The sequence below is a fragment of the Jaculus jaculus genome, chromosome 8, assembly GCF_020740685.1.
Source record: "Jaculus jaculus isolate mJacJac1 chromosome 8, mJacJac1.mat.Y.cur, whole genome shotgun sequence".
Classification (NCBI taxonomy): Eukaryota; Metazoa; Chordata; class Mammalia; order Rodentia; family Dipodidae; genus Jaculus; species Jaculus jaculus.
Genome location: NC_059109.1, coordinates 57,119,653 through 57,140,879, shown reverse-complemented (window position 1 = coordinate 57,140,879; position 21,227 = coordinate 57,119,653). Strand labels below are relative to the sequence as shown.

Sequence of the window (21,227 nt, the reverse complement as noted above, 5' to 3'; positions counted from 1 at the left end):
CACTATGAATTCCAGACCAGCCTGAGAATACATAGTTGGAGAGATGGCTCATTTGAAGTGCCTGTTTCTTTCTTTCTTTTTCTCTTTCTTTCTTTCTTTTTAAAAAAAGAACACTTGTTGTTAATAACCCAAATGCAGAACAGATTAATTCTTTTCTTTTTTTAAATTTTTTAAAGATTTTTTTATTGTCAACTTCCATAATTGTAAACAATATCCCATGGTAATTCCCTCCCTCCCCCATCTCTTTATTTCTTTCCTTCTTTCTTTCTTTTCTCCTTTTTCCCTTCTTCCTCTCCTCTTCCTCCTCCTCTTCCTCCTCCTCCTCTTCTCCTCTCTCTCTCCCTCTCCCTCTCTCTCTCTCTCTCTCACTTGCTTTCTATGTCTTTCCTTACAAATTAATAACTGTTCATCACATTACTTCAGAAATGCCACAAAAATGGGTCAATCATAGCAAAAGTGTTTTGTGCTAGGCCAGAAAGTGTGACTGTATACAAATTACCTAATTTTTCCATCCTGACCCTCGCTTTCAATTTTTCTCTGTCTTCTAATGGCATGCTAAGCTTCTAAAGCTTCTCAGACCAAGATGAATTAACTGGGAATTCTTGGAACCAAAATACAAAATTAATTAAGGCTGTGATCTGGGTCCCTAACAGTTTGGATAGCTACTAATGTACTATCACTGACTATAACCTGAAATCTGTATGAAATCATAGGACTATCACACTTCCTGTCCCATATTGCTCTCCTGAAGAAGTCTGGCAGAGAAGACAGAACAAAAACTGTCCCACAGCCGGGCATGCTAGTGCACGCTTTGAATCCCAGCACTTGGAAGGCAGAAGTAGGAGGATCGCTGTGAGGTTGGGACCACCCTGAGACTACCTAGTGAATTCCCGGTTAGCCTGAGCTAAAGGGAGACCCTACCTCGAAAAACAAAACAAACAACAAGAATAACAACAAAAAGAAACCTGTCCCACAACACTGGGATAAGGTCCTATTTCTATAAGACCTTTCATTAGAAGTTGTTTGCAGTCAACAGGAACACTTATCCCCACCAAATCTGTGAGCTCATCAGAGGCTTGCCAGGAATCCTTAGGCTTGCCAACAGATGTCAGGAATCTTCCTGTTTTGTTCTTTTTATCATTTTCTCATTGTCTTTCTTCATTTTTTTTAAAATTTTCCTTCCTGTCTTCATTGTGCCATGATTAGAGCAAGATTTACCCATCCTGAATACTATCATAAAGGCCCACAGTGTGGCAAAGCAAATGTGGCAGAATTGTTCCAAATATTAGTAATAACGGCTGAAGAGATTGCTCAGTAGTTGCCTGCAAAGCCTAATGACCGGAGTTTAATTCTTCAGTACCTATATAAAGCCAGATGCACAAAGTGACACATGCATCTGGAGTTCATTTGTAGTGGCTGGAGGCCCTTGGTGTGCCCATTCTCTGTTTCTCTTTTTCTTTCTGCTTATAAATAAATATTTTAAACAATTGCTAGGCATGGTGGTGCATGCCATTAATCCCAGCACTTGGGAGGCAGGGGTAGGAGGATTGCTGTGAGTTTGAGACCACCCTGAGACTACATAGTGAATTCCAGGTCTGCCTGGCCTAGAGTGAGAACCTATCTCAAAACAAAACCTTAATGATAAGTCAAAATGAAAATTCTCACCACAACTTGATACCAGTGCAGTTCATGTGAGACACAGACACATGTCTGCTTACATTAATCTACATCATTGTCTGTCTTTAAATCCTGAACATGTGAAACACAATGCTATTCAGCTGAAATGCCAGCAGGGGAACCCGATGGACCTGGATGCCCTCAGAGAATTATTTATTTTATTAACTATTTAACTTTTTTAAATTATTTAACTTCCTCCCCTCAGAGAATTATTACAGTACAGAAAGACCCACAGGCTGTCTATACAAGATAGCATCTGACTCACAAGGGATCCCTTCTGACAAGCAAGGTCAAGTTTTCAGAAATGTCAACAACAAAGCCCCTATTACTAAGAACTTTGTGAACCCTTAGAACAGACTCCATGTTCAGGTAATATCTGGAAATACCATAAGTGTATAGGAACCTATATATTCTGACTTCAAGTAATGCATATTTTGAAAAGTCACCCTGAAATTCTGTACTGAATTCCATTTTAATGTCCCCTTTGTCACAGAGAATTGATGATAGGAAATTGGGTTTAATGTCTTCAGTTAATCTGATAGAGACATTGAAGATTCAGACAGCAATCTCTAAAGTTATCTGTACCTTGTAGCCATTTTACTGCATAGTAATAAAGTCTCTATTAAAGGCTGTTTCTAGGCTGAAAAATGGATTATACACTCTGATATGGTGTCAGTGTAGTTCAGAGACTTAAAGCAGGCTGCATACAGCCACTTAATAAGAATAATAGCTTTTTATTTCAGGTTCAGAGATAAGCATTCAAAAATCTAAGAGGATCATATTCAGCTCACAGCTGTAGTTCTCAAATTGCACTGATGAGGCAGATTCCAATACACAGCTCTCTTAGTGCCTGCCTGCCTGTTCCCATGACCTATAAAGCCTACAATAGTAACTTCAGGGTCCTCAGAACTATTTCGTTTTGTTTTGTTTTTTCTTTCTTTGAATTTTTAAAATTTTTCCTATTTTATTTTACTTTATCTTTGTTTATTTGACAGAGAAAGAGGGAGAGAGAGATAATGGGCACATGCCAAGGTCTCTAGCCACTGCAAAGGAACTCCAGACACATGCGCCCCCTTGTGCATCTGGCTAACATGGGTCCTTTGGCTTTGCAGACAAACACCTTAACCTCTAAGCCATCCTCCAGCCCTTAATTTTTCCTATTTTTTTTAAAAAATATTCTTATTGACAACTTCTATACTTACAGACAACAAACCATATTTCCCCTCCCTGATTTTCCCTTTCATAACTCCGCCCTCTATCATATCTCCTCCCTCTCTCCGTTAGTCTCTTTTATTTTGATGTCATCATCTTTTTCTCCTATTATGAGGGTCTTGTGAAGGTAATGCTAGGCACTGCGAGGTCATGGATATTAAGGACAATTTACGTCTGGGCAGTTGCATTGTAAGGAGTGGGTCCCTTCCTTTGGCTCTTATATTCCTTCTGCCTGTTTTGTGTTTTGTTTGGTTGTTTGCTTGCTTATGTGTTGTTGAAGATTTTTGTTTTGCTTTGTTCTTGAGGTAAGGTTCACTATCCCAGGGTGACCTGGTGCTCACTCTGTAGCCCAGGCTGGCCCCAAACTCATGGTGATCCTTCTACATCAGCCTTCCAAGTGCTGAGATTTAAGGTGTGAACCACCATACACAGTTTATTTATTATTCTTTTGTTTTGTTTTGTTTTTGAGGTAGGGTTTCACTGTAGCTCAGGCTGACCTGGAATTTACTATGTAGTCTCATGGTAGACTCAAAATCATGGTGATCCTCCTACCTCTCCCTCCCCAGTGCTGGGATTAAAGGTATGCACCACCATGCCCGGCTTATTTGTTATTCTTTTTTTTTTTAAATTTTTTGTTCATTTTTATTTATTTATTTGAAAGTGACAGAGAGAGAAAGAGGCAGAGAGAGAGAGAAAGAATGGGCACGCCAGGGCTTCCAGCCACTGCAAACAAACTCCAGATGCGTGTGCCCCCTTGTGCATCTGGCTAACGTGGGTCCTGGAGAATCGAGCCTCGAACCAGGGTCCTTAGGCTTCACAGGCAAGCGTTTAACCACTGAGCCATCTCTCCAGCCCTTATTTGTTATTCTTGAAATCCAGTTTTTCCCCCAGCATGCCCCTTTAACAAAATCAAGCTTTATTCAACCTTGTACTAATTTCCATGGACTATATAACAAAGCACCAAACTGAGTGACTTAAACAACAGATATTTATTTCTCACAGGTGTGAAGGCTGGGAATGCTAACACCAGGGTACCAACCCATTCACTGGCGCAGCCTCCTCCTGGCTTCTAGATGGACACCATTGTCCTCAAAGTAGAAAGTCAGACAAAACAGATTCTGGCCTTTTGTTATAATTGCACTAATTCCATTCTAAGGACTCCACTCATGACCTCTTCTGAGCCTTAATACACCAAAAGGGCCCCATGTCCAAATGCCATCACATTAACATGCAAATTTGGGAACACTGTTCAAACAATACCACTCATGCTGTTCCTAGGACACAGTAATGTTATAGAACAAGCTGAAGCATTGATTTAAGTGTTATCATAAGGGGCTGAGGAGATGACTTAATGGTAAAGGTGCTCACCTGCAAAGCCAAAGGACACAGGTTCAATTCCCCAGGACCCACATAAGCCAGCTGCACAGCTAGAGGCCCTGGCATGCTCATTCTCTCTTTCATAAATAAATAGATAAATTAAAATGTTATCTTGAGATTAGAACATCTAGGCCTTGAAGAAGAGTTGGTAGTGGGTTTCGATGTTTAAATATTTTTACATATAGTCCCAAAATAGTATTGTGCTTATTCCTAATAACAGAAAGAAAAGTAAATATTTAATATAGAAGCGTCAGAGGCTGGAGGGATGGTTTAGTGGTTAAGGCACTTGCCTGCAAAGCCAAAGGACCTAGGTTCGACTCTCCAGGACCCACATAAGCCAGATGCAGAAGGTGGCACATCTGGAGTACATTTGCTGTGGCTGGAGGCCCTGGCATGCCCATTCTCTCTCTCTCTCTCTCTCTCTCTCTCTCTCTCTCTCTCTCTCTCTCTCCTTCTCTGTCAAATAAATAAAAATAAAACAGAAAAAAAAATTATATAGAAGCTTCAAGAAGAAAACCTAAAAGGAAGATGATTAGATTGCTTTTTTTTTTTTTTTTAAATAGAGTCTCGCTCCAGCTCATGCTGACCTGGAATTCACTCTGTAGTCTCAGGGTGGCCTCAAACTCATGGCAATCCTCCTACCTTGGCCTCCCAAATGCTGGGATTAAAGAGGTACACCCTCATGCCTGGCCTTGACTGATTTTTTATTTTATTTTATTTTTTTTTTTTTTTTGAGGCAGGGTCTCACTCTGGTCCAGGCTGACCTGGAATTAACTCTGTAGTCTTAGGGTGGCCTTGAACTCACGGTGATCCTCCTACCTCTGCCTCCCGAGTGCTGGGATTAAAGGCATGCGCCACCACGCCCAGCGGCCTTGACTGATTTTTAAACAGCATTTTGGTTTGATTGTTGTTTTTCCTACTAGTATCAAATTTCTACCTTCAATAAGAGTTTAACCTAGATACAGGGACAGAGATCTAGTCTTACCACATCAGTACAGGGACAGGGTGTTGTCTTCCCATCAAACTAAAAGGCAGTGCTAACAAAGCTGTCAGAATTAAACCTTTGTCTTCAGTCTACTTTGTATTGATAACTTTAGTACTTTTTCATTATTTAGATGCCATTTGGCAATATTTTTACTCTCTTTTGCAGCCTGTTTCATCAGAGACAATGTTCTAGCAGCTTCTCTGAGAATGCAGGTATCTCTGAGAATCTGATCAAGTTATTTCTTGCATCTTCGTCTAAGCAAGACAAAAACGAGACTCTGTCCAGCTGGCTGTCTCCCTAGTAGATGAGACCCAGTTGTCACGTTTCAGCTAGTACTGTTTCTGCTGAAATGGCCAGCAAGGAGTTAAATTGGAAACTGGCCCAAACAACCAGAGCATACTTGGACAAGCTAACTGTCCTTGGAGATGGGTATAAAAGGAAACAGAGGTAGGAGGATGGCCAAGAGTTCAAAGCTACCCTGAGACTAAACAGTGAGTTCCAGGTTAGCCTGGGCTAGAGTGAGACCCTACCTCAAAACAAAACAAAAGAAAACCCTGCCCATGTTCTCCATAGAGCATCCATGCTACAGTTGTCACAAATAGCTACCTGAGGATTCTTTGAAAATTGTGGATAAACAGAGGCAACTCTCTTGCATTGACATCTCTGAATTCCAGAGATTCATACATTGGGCTCCTGAACCCAAAAGTTCATGGCTCTGAGTCCTGCAAACTAAAGCTTATGGCTATAAGTTCCCAAAGCCATCGGCTTACTATTGCTCTAGGTTTTCAGTACTAACGCCCAGTAGCTACAGTTATACTTTTTGAATTTTCGGGTGTCAGGACCCTTGGCTCTTTAAATTTGCAGATTTTTCCAACTCCTCTAGTGGTTACCACTTACTGGCCTGAGCACCTACCTTCGTTTCTTCCTCGCCTCTGTAGCATGCTGTTGCAGATCCTGGCCCTGGTCACTCGCCAGGACTCTCCCTGCCTCGTAACGTCACAGCTCAGCGCTGCAGGAATTGGAGCCCATGGTTCTTAGTGGCTCTCAGCTGCCTTTGAGTGTTTCATTTCTGAGCCCTGGTTCTTTCCACTTCTCTTTTTTTTAATTTGGTTTTGTTTTTGGTTTTTGGTTTTCAAGATAGGATCTCGCTCTAGCCCAGGCTTACCTGGAGTTCAATATGTAGTCTCAGGCTGGCCTTGAACTCACTACAATCCTCCTATCTCTGCCTCCTAAATGCTGGCATCAAAGGCCACCACACCCAGCTGCTCCCAGTGCCTCTTGGTGTTGCAGCTCTGAGCTGTGTCAGGACTCCTCACCTTCTTTCCACCATTGATGATGCTACTGGGGCTTAAAGCCCTAGGTTCTTACCTTGGTTTTGTTTGTTTGTGTTTTTGCTTGCATGCTTGCTTGTTTTTTGTTTTGTTTTATTTATTTATTATTTTTGGTATGTTCTAGCCAGGGTCTCACTCTAGCCCAGGCTGACCTAGAATTTACTCTGTAGTCCCAGGCTGGCCTCAAACTCACAGTAATCCTCCTACCTCTGCCTCCTGAGTGCTGGAATTAAAAGTGTGTACCACCATGCCTGTTTAGCAACTTTCTTTTTTTTTTTTTTTGTCTTGCTTGTTTTTAAGACAGAGCCTCATGTATCCCAGACTGGCCTTGAACTAGGCATGTAGCTGAGGATGACCTTTCTTGCTTCCACCTTCCAAGTGTTGGGATTGGGATTATAGACGTGTACCACCTAGGTTTAGGATTTGGCCTTGAGCTCATTATGTAGTCTAAGTAGGCCTAAAACTTGTGATCCTCCTGCCTCGCAAGCTCTGGGCTTACAAGTGTGCACTGAGCCTGGGTTCTTTTTTTTTTTTTTTTTTTTTTTTTGGTTTTTCGAGGTAGGGTCTCACTCTAGCCCAGACTGACCTGGAATTCACTATAGAGTCTCAGGGTGGCCTCAAACTCACGGCAATCCTCCTACCTCTGCCTCCCGAATGCTGGGATTAAAGGCATATGCCACTATGCCTGGCGAGCCTGTGTTCTTATCTCCTTGTGCAATCATCTAAATGGGCTGTACTCCTGAGGAAGGCTACAAGCTAGGTGAAATATCATTCTGGAGAATGCTTTATTGAGACCTAATGTTGCAGTACAGGAGTGGGAAGAGGAGTAGGTATGAATGAAGGGGAAAGAATCCTCCCAGACTAATCTGAAATGAGTGGCAAAGCCGTGCACAGTAGCATACTCCTGTTATCCCAGCATTTAAGACATAAGAGGATCATGAGTTCAAAGTCATCCTCAGGTACATAGTGAGTACAGGGTCAGCCTGGGCTGCATGAGACCCTGTCTCAAAAAGCAAAATTAAGGGTGGAGAAATGGCTCAGTTGTTAGAGGTGCTTGTTTGTAAAGCGTGATGGTCCAGGACAAGTCCCCAAGTACCCTTGTAAAGTCAGATGCACAAAGTGGTACATGGGTCTGGAGTTCATTTACAGTGGCAAGAAGCCCTGGTATGCACATACACACTCTCTTTCTGTCTGCCTCTTTCTCTCTGTCTTACTCTCAAAAATCTTTTTGAGAAGCCAGGTGTGATAGCATATACCTTTAATCCCAACACTTAGAAGGTGGAGGTTGGAAGCTTGCCATGAGTTCAAGGCCACCCTGAGACATCATAGTGAATTCCAGGTCAGCCTGAGCTAGAGTGAGACCCTGCCTCAAAAACAAAACTATTTATATATATATATATTTTATTGTGATTTTTATTTACTTATTTATTTGCAGAGAGAGAGAGAGAGAGAATAGGGATAGACAGACAGAATTGGGCATGCCAGGTCCTCTAGCCACTGCAAACAAACTCCAGATGCATGCACTACTTTGTGCATCCAGCTTTGCCTGAATACTAAGGAATCAAACCCAGATCATTAGTCTTTGTAAGCAAGCACCTTAACCACTGAGTCATCTCTCCAGCCCCTCAGATAAATTTTTAAAATTTTTTTTCTTTCTCATCATCTTGTATTGGAATACTTTCTTATGCTTCTTAGCTAGGTGAGTGTTCCACTGCACCACTGTTCATGTCATCTATGATATCACACGGGTGGTAGCCATCCACATTGCACCCCACAGACTGAAATGCCCAGGATCTCTTTGATAGTTCCAGAAAGTTCTCTGTCCAAAGACCAGTGGCACATCTGTTGGGCAGTGTTGACAATCTCATCAAAAGAAATATTGTGCCAGGCATGGTGGCACATGCTTTTAATCCCAGCACTTGGGAGGCAGAGGTAGGAGGATTGCCATGAGTTCAAGGCCACCTTGAGACTACATAGTGAATTCCAGGTCAGCCTGAGCTAGAGTGAGACCTTGCCTCAGGAAAAAAAAAAAAAGAAAGAAAGAAAGAAAGGAAGGAAGGAAGAAAGAAAGGTTTCCATTGTGTTTACCTACAAGCGTCAGAAACAGGAGGCTTTAGCAGTCTGGGATCAGATCACAGAACATCTTACTCTGACCATGTAAGGCTATTCCCATGCTTTTGGCAAAAATATATTTTTTAAAATAAAAATAAATAAGTGAAGCTGGGCGTGGTGGCACACACCTTTAATCCCAGTACTCAGGAGGTAGAGGTAGGAAGATCACCATGAGTTCGAGGCCACCCTGAGAATACATAGTAAATTCCAGGCCAGCCTGGGCTAGAGTTAGACCCTACCTCAAAATACATAAATAAATAAACAAATAAAAATAGCCTGGCATGGTGGCGCATGCCTTTAATCATTCAGGAAGCAGAGGTAGGAGGATCACCAGTTTGAGGCCACCCTGAGATTACAGTTAATTCCAGGTCAGCCTGGGCCTGAGACCTTACCTCGCAAAAAAAAAAAACCCAAAATAAATAAATAAATAAAAGTAAATAAGTGCAAGTACCTGATTATATAGCTAGGAAAGGAGTGTTACACCCTGATGCTCATAATGTAATTCCACCAATCATAGCACAGTTTCCATTTCCACTGATCACAGGTCCTATAAAAGCCCAGGCTCAGGATTTTTGCTGAGTCTTTACTGGAGGCGCTCTGCCTCTCCCTGACCTAACTGAGGACTGCTTTTACAAGGTCCAGAGCAGCCAGGGGTAGGCCCCTTGAGAGATGCAGGACATCTATCTAGTGGTCACCAAAGCTTGCCAGGGCTTACATGAAGGTTTCCACACCAGTGCGGGCTGGAGAAAGGCCTTGTGGAAATGGAAATTGGTGAACTCAGTAGCACTTTGCTTGCAGTATTCCTTGCAGCTCGTGGAGTTTCTTTAAGGCCTTGCATGAATTGTTTAAGGCAGCTAGTGTGGCATGACAGGTGCCAAAAGAGGGAAAGCTCAGTAAATGGGTCAGAGCAGTTGGGCACAAGGAAAGATTCTGACCGTAGTCAATCAAAAAGTCAAAATGTGGGACCCCCAACAGCTTGACTTATTTATAGGAAGAGCCCTAAAAGATGCTTACCAGAAAGGCCTGTCATTAACATTAGTATCCTAAACATTATTTAGCAGTGCTTAACTGCTACCCACGTACCCTTAGGAAGAACTGGACTGCTCTTTTATGTCTCCCAGCTCTGCAAGGGGCAATTAGTGCCCTATAACCATTTAATGAGTGCTTAGGTCTTTCGGTCACTTGTGGGAGGTCTTGGTCAATAGCTGACAGAGTCCTTCATTCTTCCAGTCCAGTAGAACATAGTGCAGAAACCTGGTGCCAGAGGAGAAACAAGGTGGACCCATCAAAAGGAGTTGATAGGTAAACCCACTGCCATTGACATATGCATTCTAGAACTGCTCTCTTAACCTGGTTAGTCTCTGGTAGTGGTGATTCTCGTTTTAGGTAGATAAAATATTAATATAGTTATATCAATCATCTACTTGAATATATAAAGCTGTTTCTACCATCATGATTTTTATAAAGTGTCATACTTAACCAGGAGTGGTGGCACACATCTTTAATCCCAGCACGGGGGAGGCAGAAATAGGAAGATTGCCATGAGTTCAAGGCCACCCTGAGACTACATAATGAATTCCAGATCAGCCTGGGCTAGAGTGAGACCCTACCTTGAAAAACTATAAAAAAGTCATATTTATGCCCATGTGATCATAAAGAAAAACTAGATTTATGAATGCTTAGCTACTTAGTTTTATGTTTTTCTTGAGTGTAACAGAAGTTAGAGAAATGAAACTTATGGTCTCTTTCATAAACATGTATACTCATGGGTAAATATATGTGAAAAACTAAGTAGAAGGGCTGGAGAGATGGCGTAGCAGTTAAGGAGCTTATCTGCAAAGCCTAACAACCCAGGTTCGGATCCCCAGCACCCACTTATATAAAGCCAGATGCACAAAGTGTCGCATGCACTTGAAGTTTGTTTGGAGCTTCTGAAGGCCCTGGCACTCATATTCACTCTGTCTTTCTTCTCTCTATCTCTCTCTCTCTGCTTGCAAATAAATAAATAAATACTTAAAAAAAAAACAAAAACTAGCCAGGCGTGGTAGGGCACACCTTTACCCAGCACTCAGGAGGCAGAAGTAGGAGGATCACCAAGAGTTCAATGCCACCCTGAGACTACATAGTGAATTCCAGGTCAGCCTGGGCTAGAGCAAGACCTTACCTCAAAAAATAATAATAATAAAAAGTAGAGACTTCTAAAAAGAATTTCCATGGCTGGAGAGATGGCTTAGCACTTAAGGGAGTTGCCTGCAAAGCTTTACAACCCTAGTTGATTCCCTATTGCCCATGTAAAGTCAGATGCACAAAGTGGCACATGCATCTGGACTTCATTTGCAGTGCTTAGAGGCTCTTACTCCCATTCTCTGTCTCCTATCTCTGCTTGCAAAAATAAAATATTTTAAAAAATACATTCTAAACATATCCTCTCTCTGAGGATTTATCCTCTTCTCTGTGCAAGTGGACATAAGCAGACTTTTTATGTTTCTTAATTTTTAAATTTTTATTATTTGCATGTGGGGACAGGGCCTCACTAGTATTTGTTACCATTGCAAGCAGACACCAGACATTTGTTTCTTTTTTTCTGGTTTTTCAAGGTAGGGTTTCACTGTAGCCCAGGCTGGCCTGAAATTCACTATGTAGTCTCAGGGTGGCCTCGAACTCATAGTGATCCTCCTACCTCTGCTTCCTGAGTGCTGGGATTAAAGGCATTCACCACCACTCCTGGCTCCATCTTTTTTTTTTTTTTTTTCGAGGTAGGGTCTCGCTCTAGCCCAGGCTGACCTGGAATTCAATATGGAGTCTCAAGGTAGCCTCAAACTCACGGCAATCCTCCTACCTCTGCCTCCTGAGTGCTGGAATTAAAAGCATGTGCCACCACGCCCGGCTTGCTGTGTCTTTTTATTATTATTTTTTTATTAACAACTTCCGTGATTATAAACAACATCCCATGGTAATGCTCTCCCTCCTTCCACTTTCCCCTTTGGAAGTCCATTCTCCATCATATCTACTCCTCCTCTCAATCAGTCTCTTTTATTTTGATGCCATGACCTTCTATTATGATGGTCTTATGTAGGTAGGGTCAGGCACTGTGAGGTCATGGATATCCAGGCCATTTTGTGTCTGGAGGGGCACGTTGTAAGGAGTCCTATCCTTCCTTTGGCTCTTACATCCTTTCCACCACCTCTTCCACAATTGACCCTGAGCCTTGGAAGGTGTGATAGAGATATTGCAGTGCTGAGTGTACCTGTCACTTCTTTCCAGCACTATGATACCTTCTGAGTCATCCCAAGGTCACTGCCACCAGAAAAGAGAAGCTTTTCTACCAAAAGTGAGAGTAGCATTAATATATAAATATGAACATTAAGAGAAGTGCTTATTGGGCAGTTTGATGAGCATAGTATATACATTTATCCAGACATCAGCAGATGGTGTACCCCTAGGGCTCATTACTACCCCTGTTTTAGGTTTTCAGTAGCAGGGATGTATTCCCTCCCATGGAACAGGCCTCCAGTCCAATTAGAGGGCAGTTGGTTTCCACCATGACAGATGTGGCACTTTTGCACCCATCGGATCATTTGGCCTGGCTGGCAGAATATAAGGCTTGCAGTGTCTGGCTCCATCTTTTATATATTTTTGTAAGTTTTATTTATTTATTTATTTATTTATTTATTTATTTATTTATTTGAGAGAGCGAGAGACAGAGAGAGAGCAAGAAAGAGAAAAAGAGAATTATATATTTTTAAAATATTTTTATTTATTTGAGAATGACAGAGAGGCAGGCAAAGAGAGAGAGAGAGAATGGGCGCGCCAGGGCCTCCAGCCACTGCAAACGAACTCCAGATGTGTGCGTCCCCTTGTGCATCTGGCTTACGTGGGTCCTGGGGACTCGAGCCTCGAACCGGGATCCTTAGGCTTCACAGGCAAGTATTTAACCACTAAGCAATCTCTCCAGCACCTATATTTTATTTTTAAATAAAATTTTATTTATTCATTTTATCTTATTATATATATATAATATATACATATAGTAAGATTAATATATATATATATTATATTTGTTTATTTAAGAAGAGAGAGAGAGAAGTGGATAGAATGGGCACACTAAGGCCTATAGCCACTGCAAACAAACTCCAGATGCATGTGCCACCTTCTGCATCTGGCTTATATGGGTACTGGGGATTTGAACCTGAGTCCTTTGGCTTTGCCAGCAAGAGCCTTAACTGCTAAGCCATTTCTCCAGTCCTGTGTTACTTATTTAAGAAATAATGCACCAGAGTTTTCAGTTGCTCCAAACAAACTCCAGAAGCATGCACCACCTTGTGCTTATGTGGGTCCTGGGAAGTTGAACCTGGGTCCTTTGGCTTTGCAGGCTAGCCTCTTAACCACTAAGCCATCCCTCCAGTCCTCAATTTATGAATTTTAAATTGCTATCCACAGAACCTTGAGGTTTCTTTCAGTGGACTTACCTCAGGGCTCAATGCAGGGAGAAGAGGAGGCTTGAGGGTGGAGTGTCTGAGTCACTTCCTGACTGTCTTCAACCCAAGTACCTGTACTTAACAGGATGTCTTACTGTGCTGATAGTAGAATAAAATAGAATTTAAAATTAAGCAGATAGAAAATATAGACTGGGCATGGTGGTGCACACCTTTAATCCCAGTACTCAAGAGGCAGAAGTAGGAGGGTTACCATAAATTTGAGGCCAGCCTGAGATTACATAGTGATTTCCAGGTCAGTCTGAGCTAGAGTGAGACCCTACCTTAAAAGAAAAGAAATACATAAGATGGGGGCCTGGGAAGATAGTTTGGGGGTTAAAGGCACTTGCTTGTAAAGCCTGATGGTCCAAGTTTGGTTCCCAAGCCACCCATATGAGCCAGGTATAAAAAGTGAAGCAAGGGCTGGAGAGATGGTTTAGCAGTTAAGATGCTTGCTTGCAAAGCCAAAGGACCTCGGTTCAATTCTCCAGGACCCATGTAAGCTAGATGCACAAGGTGGTGCATGTGTCTAGAGTTCGTTTGCAGCAGATGGAGGCCCTGGCATGCCCATTCTCTCTCTCTCAATAAATAAATAAAATAAAAACTTTTTAAAAAAGTGAAACAAGGACTAGAAAGATTGCTTAGTGGTTAAGGCACTTGCCTGGAAAACCGAAGGACCCAGGTTCAATTCCCCTGTACCCACTGTAAGCCAGATGCACAAGGTGGCACATGTGTCTGGAGTTTGGCTGCTGCACCCATTCTCTCCATCTATCTGCCTCTCTCTTTCTCTCTCAAATAAATAAATTTTAAAAATGAAACAAGGGCTGGAGAGATGTCTTAGTGGTTAAGTGCTTGCCTGTGAAGCCTAAGGACCCTGGTTTGAGGCTCAATTCCCCAGGACCCACATAAGCCAGATGCACAAAGTGTTGCATATATCTGGAGTTTGGGGGGTGGCTGGAGAGATGGCTTAGCGGTTAGGGCATTTGTCTGAAAAGCCAAAGGACCTTGGGTCGATTCCCCAGAACCCACATAAGCCAGATGCACAAAGGGGCACATGTGTCTAGAGTTCGTTTGCAGTGGCTGGAGTCCCTGGCACACCCATTCTCTATCTATCTGCCTCTGTCTGTCTGTCGCTCTCAAATAAATAAATAATAAATATATTTTATAGTGATCAGCAATTAAAACTGCCTACCACTTAAGCATGAGGGTCTGAAAGGGGCCTGAGACCACTGGAGTTTGATTTTCAGAACCTGTGTAGAAAGTTGAGTGTGGCCACTCATGGGAGTGGGGTAGGGGAGATAGAGTTGAGCAATAGAGGCAGGTGCCCAACATTCTCCTCTGGCTTTCACACGTATATGCATGAAACGAGTGCACATGCACACACACGTGCATACACCACATATCATACCTTCCATCACACACACTACACACACACACACACAGATGCTGCACACAGCAAAAATAAATAAAAATTAGTCTTTAAGGCTGGGCGTGGTGGCACATACCTTTAATACCAGCACTTGGGAGACAGAAGCAGGAGAATTGCCATGCGTTCAAAGACACCCTGAGGCTACATAGTGAATTACAGGTCAGCCTCAGTTAGAGTAAGACCCTACCTCAAAACAAAACAAAACAAAACAATGTATATATATATATATATATATATATATATACATTTGCTACTAATATATATATTCGTCCTGGGCAAAGTAGCACACACCTTTATTTTTATTTATTTATTTGACAGAGAAAGGGGGAGGGAGAGGGGGAAAGAGAGAGAGAGAGAGAGAGGGAGGGAGAGAGAAAGAGAGAGAGAGATAGGCATACCAGGGCCTTTAGCCATTGAAAATGAACCCCAGACTACCTGGGTCTCTTGCAGTTACAAATAAACACCAGAGGTATACACTGCTTTTTTATTAAATTTGTTTTTATTTATTTATTATTGGAGAAAGAGAGATATAGACTGAGTGAGAATGGGCACACCAGGGCCTCCAGCCAATGCAAATGAACTCCAGATACATGCGCCACCATGTATATCTGGCTTACATGGGACCTGGAAAATTGAACCTGGATCCTTAGGCTTCACAAGCATGTACCTTACCCACTAAGCCATCTCTCCAGCCCAATACTGCTTTTAGCATCCTGCTTTATGCTTTATTTCACTGAATTGGAGCCAGCGGGCTTTTCAAGCAAGCACTTTAAAAAAAATTTTTTTTTTTCTTTTTATCCCAACAAGCAAGCACTTTTAACTGTTGAACCATCTCCCCATTCCCCTGTTATCTTTGGTTTTTAAAACTTGAGGGTTTAAAAAATATTTTATTTATTTATTTGCAAGCAGAGGAAGAGAGAGAGAGAATAGGCACGTCAGGGCCTCCAGACACTGCAAGTGAACTCCAGACACATGTGCCACCATGTGTATCTGGCTAACATGGGTCCTGAGGAACCTGGGTCCTTTGGCTTTGCAGGCAAATGTCTTTACCGCTAAGCCATCTCTCCAACCCAAGGGTTTCTTTTTTTAAAATTTAATTTAATTTAATTTATTTTCACAATTTTCATTAACATTTTCCATAATTATAAAAAATATCCCATGGTAATACCTCTCCCCCACACTTTCCCCTTTGAAATTCCATTCTCTACCATATTACCTCCCCATCTAAATCATTGTACTTACATATATATAATACCAACCTATTAAGTACCCTCCTCCCTTCCTTTCTCTTCCCTTTATAGCTCCTTTTTAACTTACTGGCCTTTGCTACTAAGTATTTTCCTTCTCACGCAGAAGCTCAATCATCTGTAGCTAGGATCCACATATGAGGGAGAACATGTGGCGCTTGGCTTTCTGGGCCTGGGTTACCTCACTTAGTATAATCCTTTCTAGATCCATCCATTTTTCTGCAAATTTCATAACTTCATTTTTCTTTACCGCTGAGTATAAATAAATGTATAAATGTGCCACACCTTCATTATCCACTCATCTGTTGAGGGACATCTAGGCTGGTTCCATTTCCCAGCTATTATAAATTGAGCAGCAATAAACATGGTTGAGCACGTACTTCTAAGGAAATGAGATGAGTCCTTTGGATATATGCCTAGGAGTGCTATAGCTGGGCCATATGGAAGATCAATCTTTAGCTGTTTTAGGAACCTCCACAATGATTTCCACAATGGCTGGACCAGATTGCATTCCCACCAGCAATGTAGAAGGGTTCCTCTTTTTCCACATCCCCGCCAACATTTATGATCATTTGTTTTCATGATGGTGGCCAATCTGACAGGAGTGAGATGGAATCTCAATGTAGTTTTAATCTGCATTTCCCTGATGACTAGTGACATAGAACATTTTTTTAGATGCTTATATGCCATTTGTATTTCTTCCTTTGAGAATGCTCTATTTAGCTCCATAGTCCATATTTTGATTGGCTTGTTTGCTTCCTTATTATTTAACTTTTTGAGTTCTTTGTATATCCTAGATCGTAATCCTCTATCAGATATGTAGCTGGCGAAGACTTTTTCCCATGCTGTAGGTTACCTCTTTGCTTTTTTCACTGTGTCCTTTGTAGTGCAAAATCTTTGCAATTTCATGAGGTCCCAAGGGTTTCTTTTTAAAGAGAACATTTTTATTTTGTTTTGTTTTTTGGTTTTTGAAGGTAGGATTTCACTCTAGCCCAGGCTGGCCTGGAATTCACTATGGAGTCTTAGGGTGGCCTTGAACTCATGGTGATCCTCTGACTTCTGCCTCCTGAGTACTGGGATTAAAGGCATGTGCCACCACGCTCGGCTTGAGAAGGATTTTTTTTTTTTTTAACTAAAAACTGGACAATTCTGAGTACAAACCAAGTGCAATTTGTTAATTATCTACAAGCAATCTATGTGCCCTCTCTTTAGGCTGTCCTTGCCCTTTACTGCTAATTCCTTATAGGCCCTGTTCTAAATGCCTCCCCTCCTGGAGAAAGGTCCCAGAACCTCTTGCCTTACACTTACCATTAATAGTCATCCTTCCTTCTTCTTTCCTACTGCTGTATTTTCCCTTTTATCTTGACACTTAACACAAACTTCTGTTTGTCAATTTTTGCCCCCTCTAAAGTGCAATCTCCCTAAGAGCTTATGGTCATAATATTAAGTGTCAAATAAAGAATAGCCAAATTTAAGAGAGCAATGAAAACCCATGTGTAACCATGTAGAAAATCTATAATCTCGCTGAGTTTCAGCTCTATTTGTATTTGGACGTTTTTCAAATGTTGAGATTCTGTTGGCACCTTTGAAACAATTCAGATAGGCAAACACAAATAGTAGGCAGGTAGTTACAGTATGATCGCGACTATGACTTCATTCTGTTGTAGACTGTCTATGAAAGTATCGGAAACTACAGCACTAGCTCCTAGTCATTCGATGGTGTTACTGATGAAGCACCTTGACACTCTCCTGTATTCTCTTTTCAAATATTTTATTTTATTTTATTTATTTATTTTTTTTTTTTTTTGGTTTTTCGAGGTAGGGTCTCACTCTGGTCCAGGCTGACCTGGAATTAACTCTGTAGTCTCAGGGTGGCCTTGAACTCACGGCGATCCTCCTACCTCTGCCTCCCGAGTGCTGGGATTAAAGGCGTGCGCCACCACGCCCGGCTTCAAATATTTTATTTTTATTTATTTGAGAGAGAGACAGAGAAAGTGGCAAATAGAGAAAGTGAGAGAGAAGGGGTGTGCCAGGAGCTCTAGCCACTGCAAGTGAACTCCAGACACATGTACCACCTTATGCATCTGGCTTATGTGGGTCCTGGGGAATTGAACCTGGGTTGTTATAATCACTAAGCCACCTCTCCAGCCTCTCAGCTCTTAAGAGGTGAGTTTCCAGTGGCATCACTTTTCTGGCACTGTTCAGTGTTCCCCGGGCTTCCTCTCTCTTGTTTTCACTAGGTGTGTCTCCTGCTCATACCACACAGCCTACCCAGCTAAGCCTGCATGATAGCAGACATAATGGCAGCGTGGGCTTCCATTTGTCACTAAAACTTGGCGTCATGCTTCATGAAAAATTTGCACTAGACCAGGGTGCACATGCATAGATTGGGGAGCTTATTCTTTTTTTCTTTTTTTCTTTTTTTCTTTTTTTTTTTTTTTTTGGTTTTTCAAGGTAGGGTCTCACTCTGGCTCAGGCTGTCCTGGAATTCACTATGCAGTCTCAGGGTGGCCTCGAACTCTCGGAGATCCTCCTACCTCTGCCTCCCGAGTGCTGGGATTAAAGGCGTGCGCCACCACGCCCAGCTTTATTCTTTTTTTTTAAGTTTATTTATTTATGTATTTGAGAGGGAGAGAGAGAGATAGCAAAACAGGCAGATAGAAAATGGACACAGCAGAGCCTCCAGTCACTGTAAACAAACTCCAGACTCATGGGCCACCTTGTGCATCTGGCTTATGTAGGTCCTGGGGAATTAAACCTGGGCCTTAGGCTTCACAAACAAGTGCCTTAACTGCTAAGCCATTTCTACAGCCCTTTTTGGGAGCTTATTCTTACTAATTTTCCAATATTTATGGCCTATAATAATTTAAATACTTTCTAAAATTTGGCTTTTAGAACAGATTATCATTGTAACCTATTGAAGCTAATATCATCTATATGTTCCCAGATTCCTCTCCTGGTTGAAGTTTATAGTATAGAAAGAAACATATTCAGGCTCAAAATCAATGAAGAAACTCCATTGAAACCCAGGTATGAAGTTCTTGATGTCATCACCAGCAAGCTAAATACTGTAAGGTAAGCCAAGGAGTGCAATTTCTTTCTTTTTTATTTATTTATTTATTTATTTGCAATGAGAGAGAGAGAAAGGGAGAATGGGTGTGCCAGGGCCTCTGGCCGTTGCAAATTCCAGATGCATGCACCACTTTCTGCATCTGGCTTTACATGGGTCCTAGAGAATCTAACCTGGGTCATTAGGCTTTGCAGGTAAGTGCCTTATCCACTGAGGCATCTCTCCAGCCCTCTTTTTTTTTTTTTAATTTTCTAATTTACTTATTAGAGACAGAGAGAGAGAGAGAGAGAAGATAGGTGCGCCAGGGTCTCCAGCCTCTGTAAATGAATTCCAGATGGATGTGCACCTTGTACATCTGACTTACATGGGACCTGGAGAATTGAACCTGGGTCATTAGGCTTCACAGGCAAATGCCTGAATCACTAAGCAAACTCTCCAGCCCCAGCCCTCTTTTAAAAAAATGTTTTTTAATTTAATTTTTTTGTTCATTATTTATTTATTTATTTGAGAGCTACAGACACAGAGAGAAAGAGGGAAAGAGAGAGAATGGGTGCACCAGGGCTTCCAGCCACTGCAAACGAACTCCAGACGCATGTGCGCCCCCTTGTGCATCTGGCTAACGTGGGACCTGGGGAACTGAGCCTCAAACCGGGGTCCTTAGGCTTCACAGGCAAGCGCTTAACTGCTAAGCCATCTCTCCAGCCCCTTAATTTAATTTTTGGAGAGAGTGTGGGGAGGAGAGAAAGAGACAGAGAATGGGTACACCAGAGTCTCCAACCACTGCAAAGGAACTCTAGACACATGCACCACCTTGTGCATCTGGCTCACATGGGTCCTGGGGAATTGAACCTGGATCCTCAGGCTTCACAGGCGAGCACCTTAACCACTAAGCCATTTCTCAAGCCCAGGAGTACAATTTCTCTCTCTCATTCTCTCTCTCTCCTTCTCTCTCTCTCTCCCTCTCTCTCTCCTTCTCTCTCTCTCTCTCTCTCCTTCTCTCTCTCTCTCTCCTTCTCTCTCTCTCTCTCTCTCCTTCTCTCACTCTCTCTCCTTCTCTCTCTCTCTCTCTCCCTCTCCCTCTCTCTCTCTCTCTCTCTTCCTCTCTCCTTCTCTCTCTCTCTCTCTCCTTCTCTCCTTCTCTCTCTCTCTCTCTCTCCCCCTCTCTCCCTCTCCCTCTCTCCTTCTCCCTCTCTCACTCTGGCCCAGGATGACCTGGAAGTCACTATGTAATCTCAGGGTGGCCTCAAACTCATGGCAATCCTCCTACCTCTGCCTCTCAAGTGCTGGGATTAAAGGCGTGAGCCATCATGCCCAGCTAAACTAATTTTTTATATTTATTTATTTATTTATTTGACAGAGAAAGAGGGAGAGAGAGAATGGGCATGCCAGGGCCTTTAGCCACTGCAAACGAATTCCAGATGTGTGCGCCCCCTTATGCATCTGGCTAACGGGTGGGTCCTGGGGTATTGAACCTGGTCCTTTGGCTTTGCAGGCAAATGCCTTAAGAGCTAAGCCACCCTTCCAACCCATTACTTGCTTTTTTTTTTTAATAAAAGAGAGAGACATTTGGGGCACGAGGGCCTCTAGCCACTGCAGTCAAAGTCCAGATGCTTGCACCACCTGTGCGCACACGTGACCTTTGCACATGTGTCACCATGTGCATCTGGCTACATGGGACCTGGGGAATCGAACACAGGCAAGTGCCTTAACCGATAAGCCATCTCTCCAGCCCTGATAAGAGGGTTTTGGTGTTTTTTTTTTTTTAATTATTTATTTACTCGGGGGAAAGAGGGAGGGGAGGGAGAGAGAGAGAGAGAGAGAGGGAGAGGAAGAGAGGGAGGGAGAGAGCGAGCGCTAATGGGCATACCACTTTGTGCATCTGGCTTTATGTAGGCATTGGGGAAGTAAACCTGGATGTTAGGCTTTGCAAACAAGCGCCTTTAACTACTGAACCATCTCTGTAGCCCTGGGGATAATGAGTTTTGTTCTGCTTCAGTTCCAACCACTTTCTAGAAGACGTTTAGCCGCTGAAGTAACTGAAAAGTTTCAGACCACATTTCTCCATTTCCCAGAGTCCTTTATAATACGCTAGAGTTTCTGATGCAATTCAGATCCTACCACTCATATAGACTTAACAGAAGCTTCCTCCTGGGCTGGAGAGATGACTTAGCAGTTAAGGTGTTTCCCTGCAAAGCCAGATGCACAAGGGGGTGCATGTGTCTGGAGTTCCTTTGCAGTGGCTGGAGGCCCTGGTGTGCCCATTCTCTCTCTCAAATAAATAAATAAATAAATAATATATTTTTAATCTGTAA

General features: G+C 42.4%; 1 protein-coding gene across 1 annotated transcript in view; it reads left to right on the top strand.

The window, feature by feature from the left end:
• Ganc (glucosidase alpha, neutral C) overlaps positions 1 to 21,227 on the top strand; it is a 96,629-nt gene that overhangs the window by 8,445 nt on the left and 66,957 nt on the right. The window contains exon 4 of the mRNA XM_045157498.1: positions 18,793 to 18,920. Coding sequence (XP_045013433.1) covers positions 18,793 to 18,920 — 128 coding nt within the window. The remainder of the gene's footprint in view (positions 1 to 18,792; positions 18,921 to 21,227) is intronic.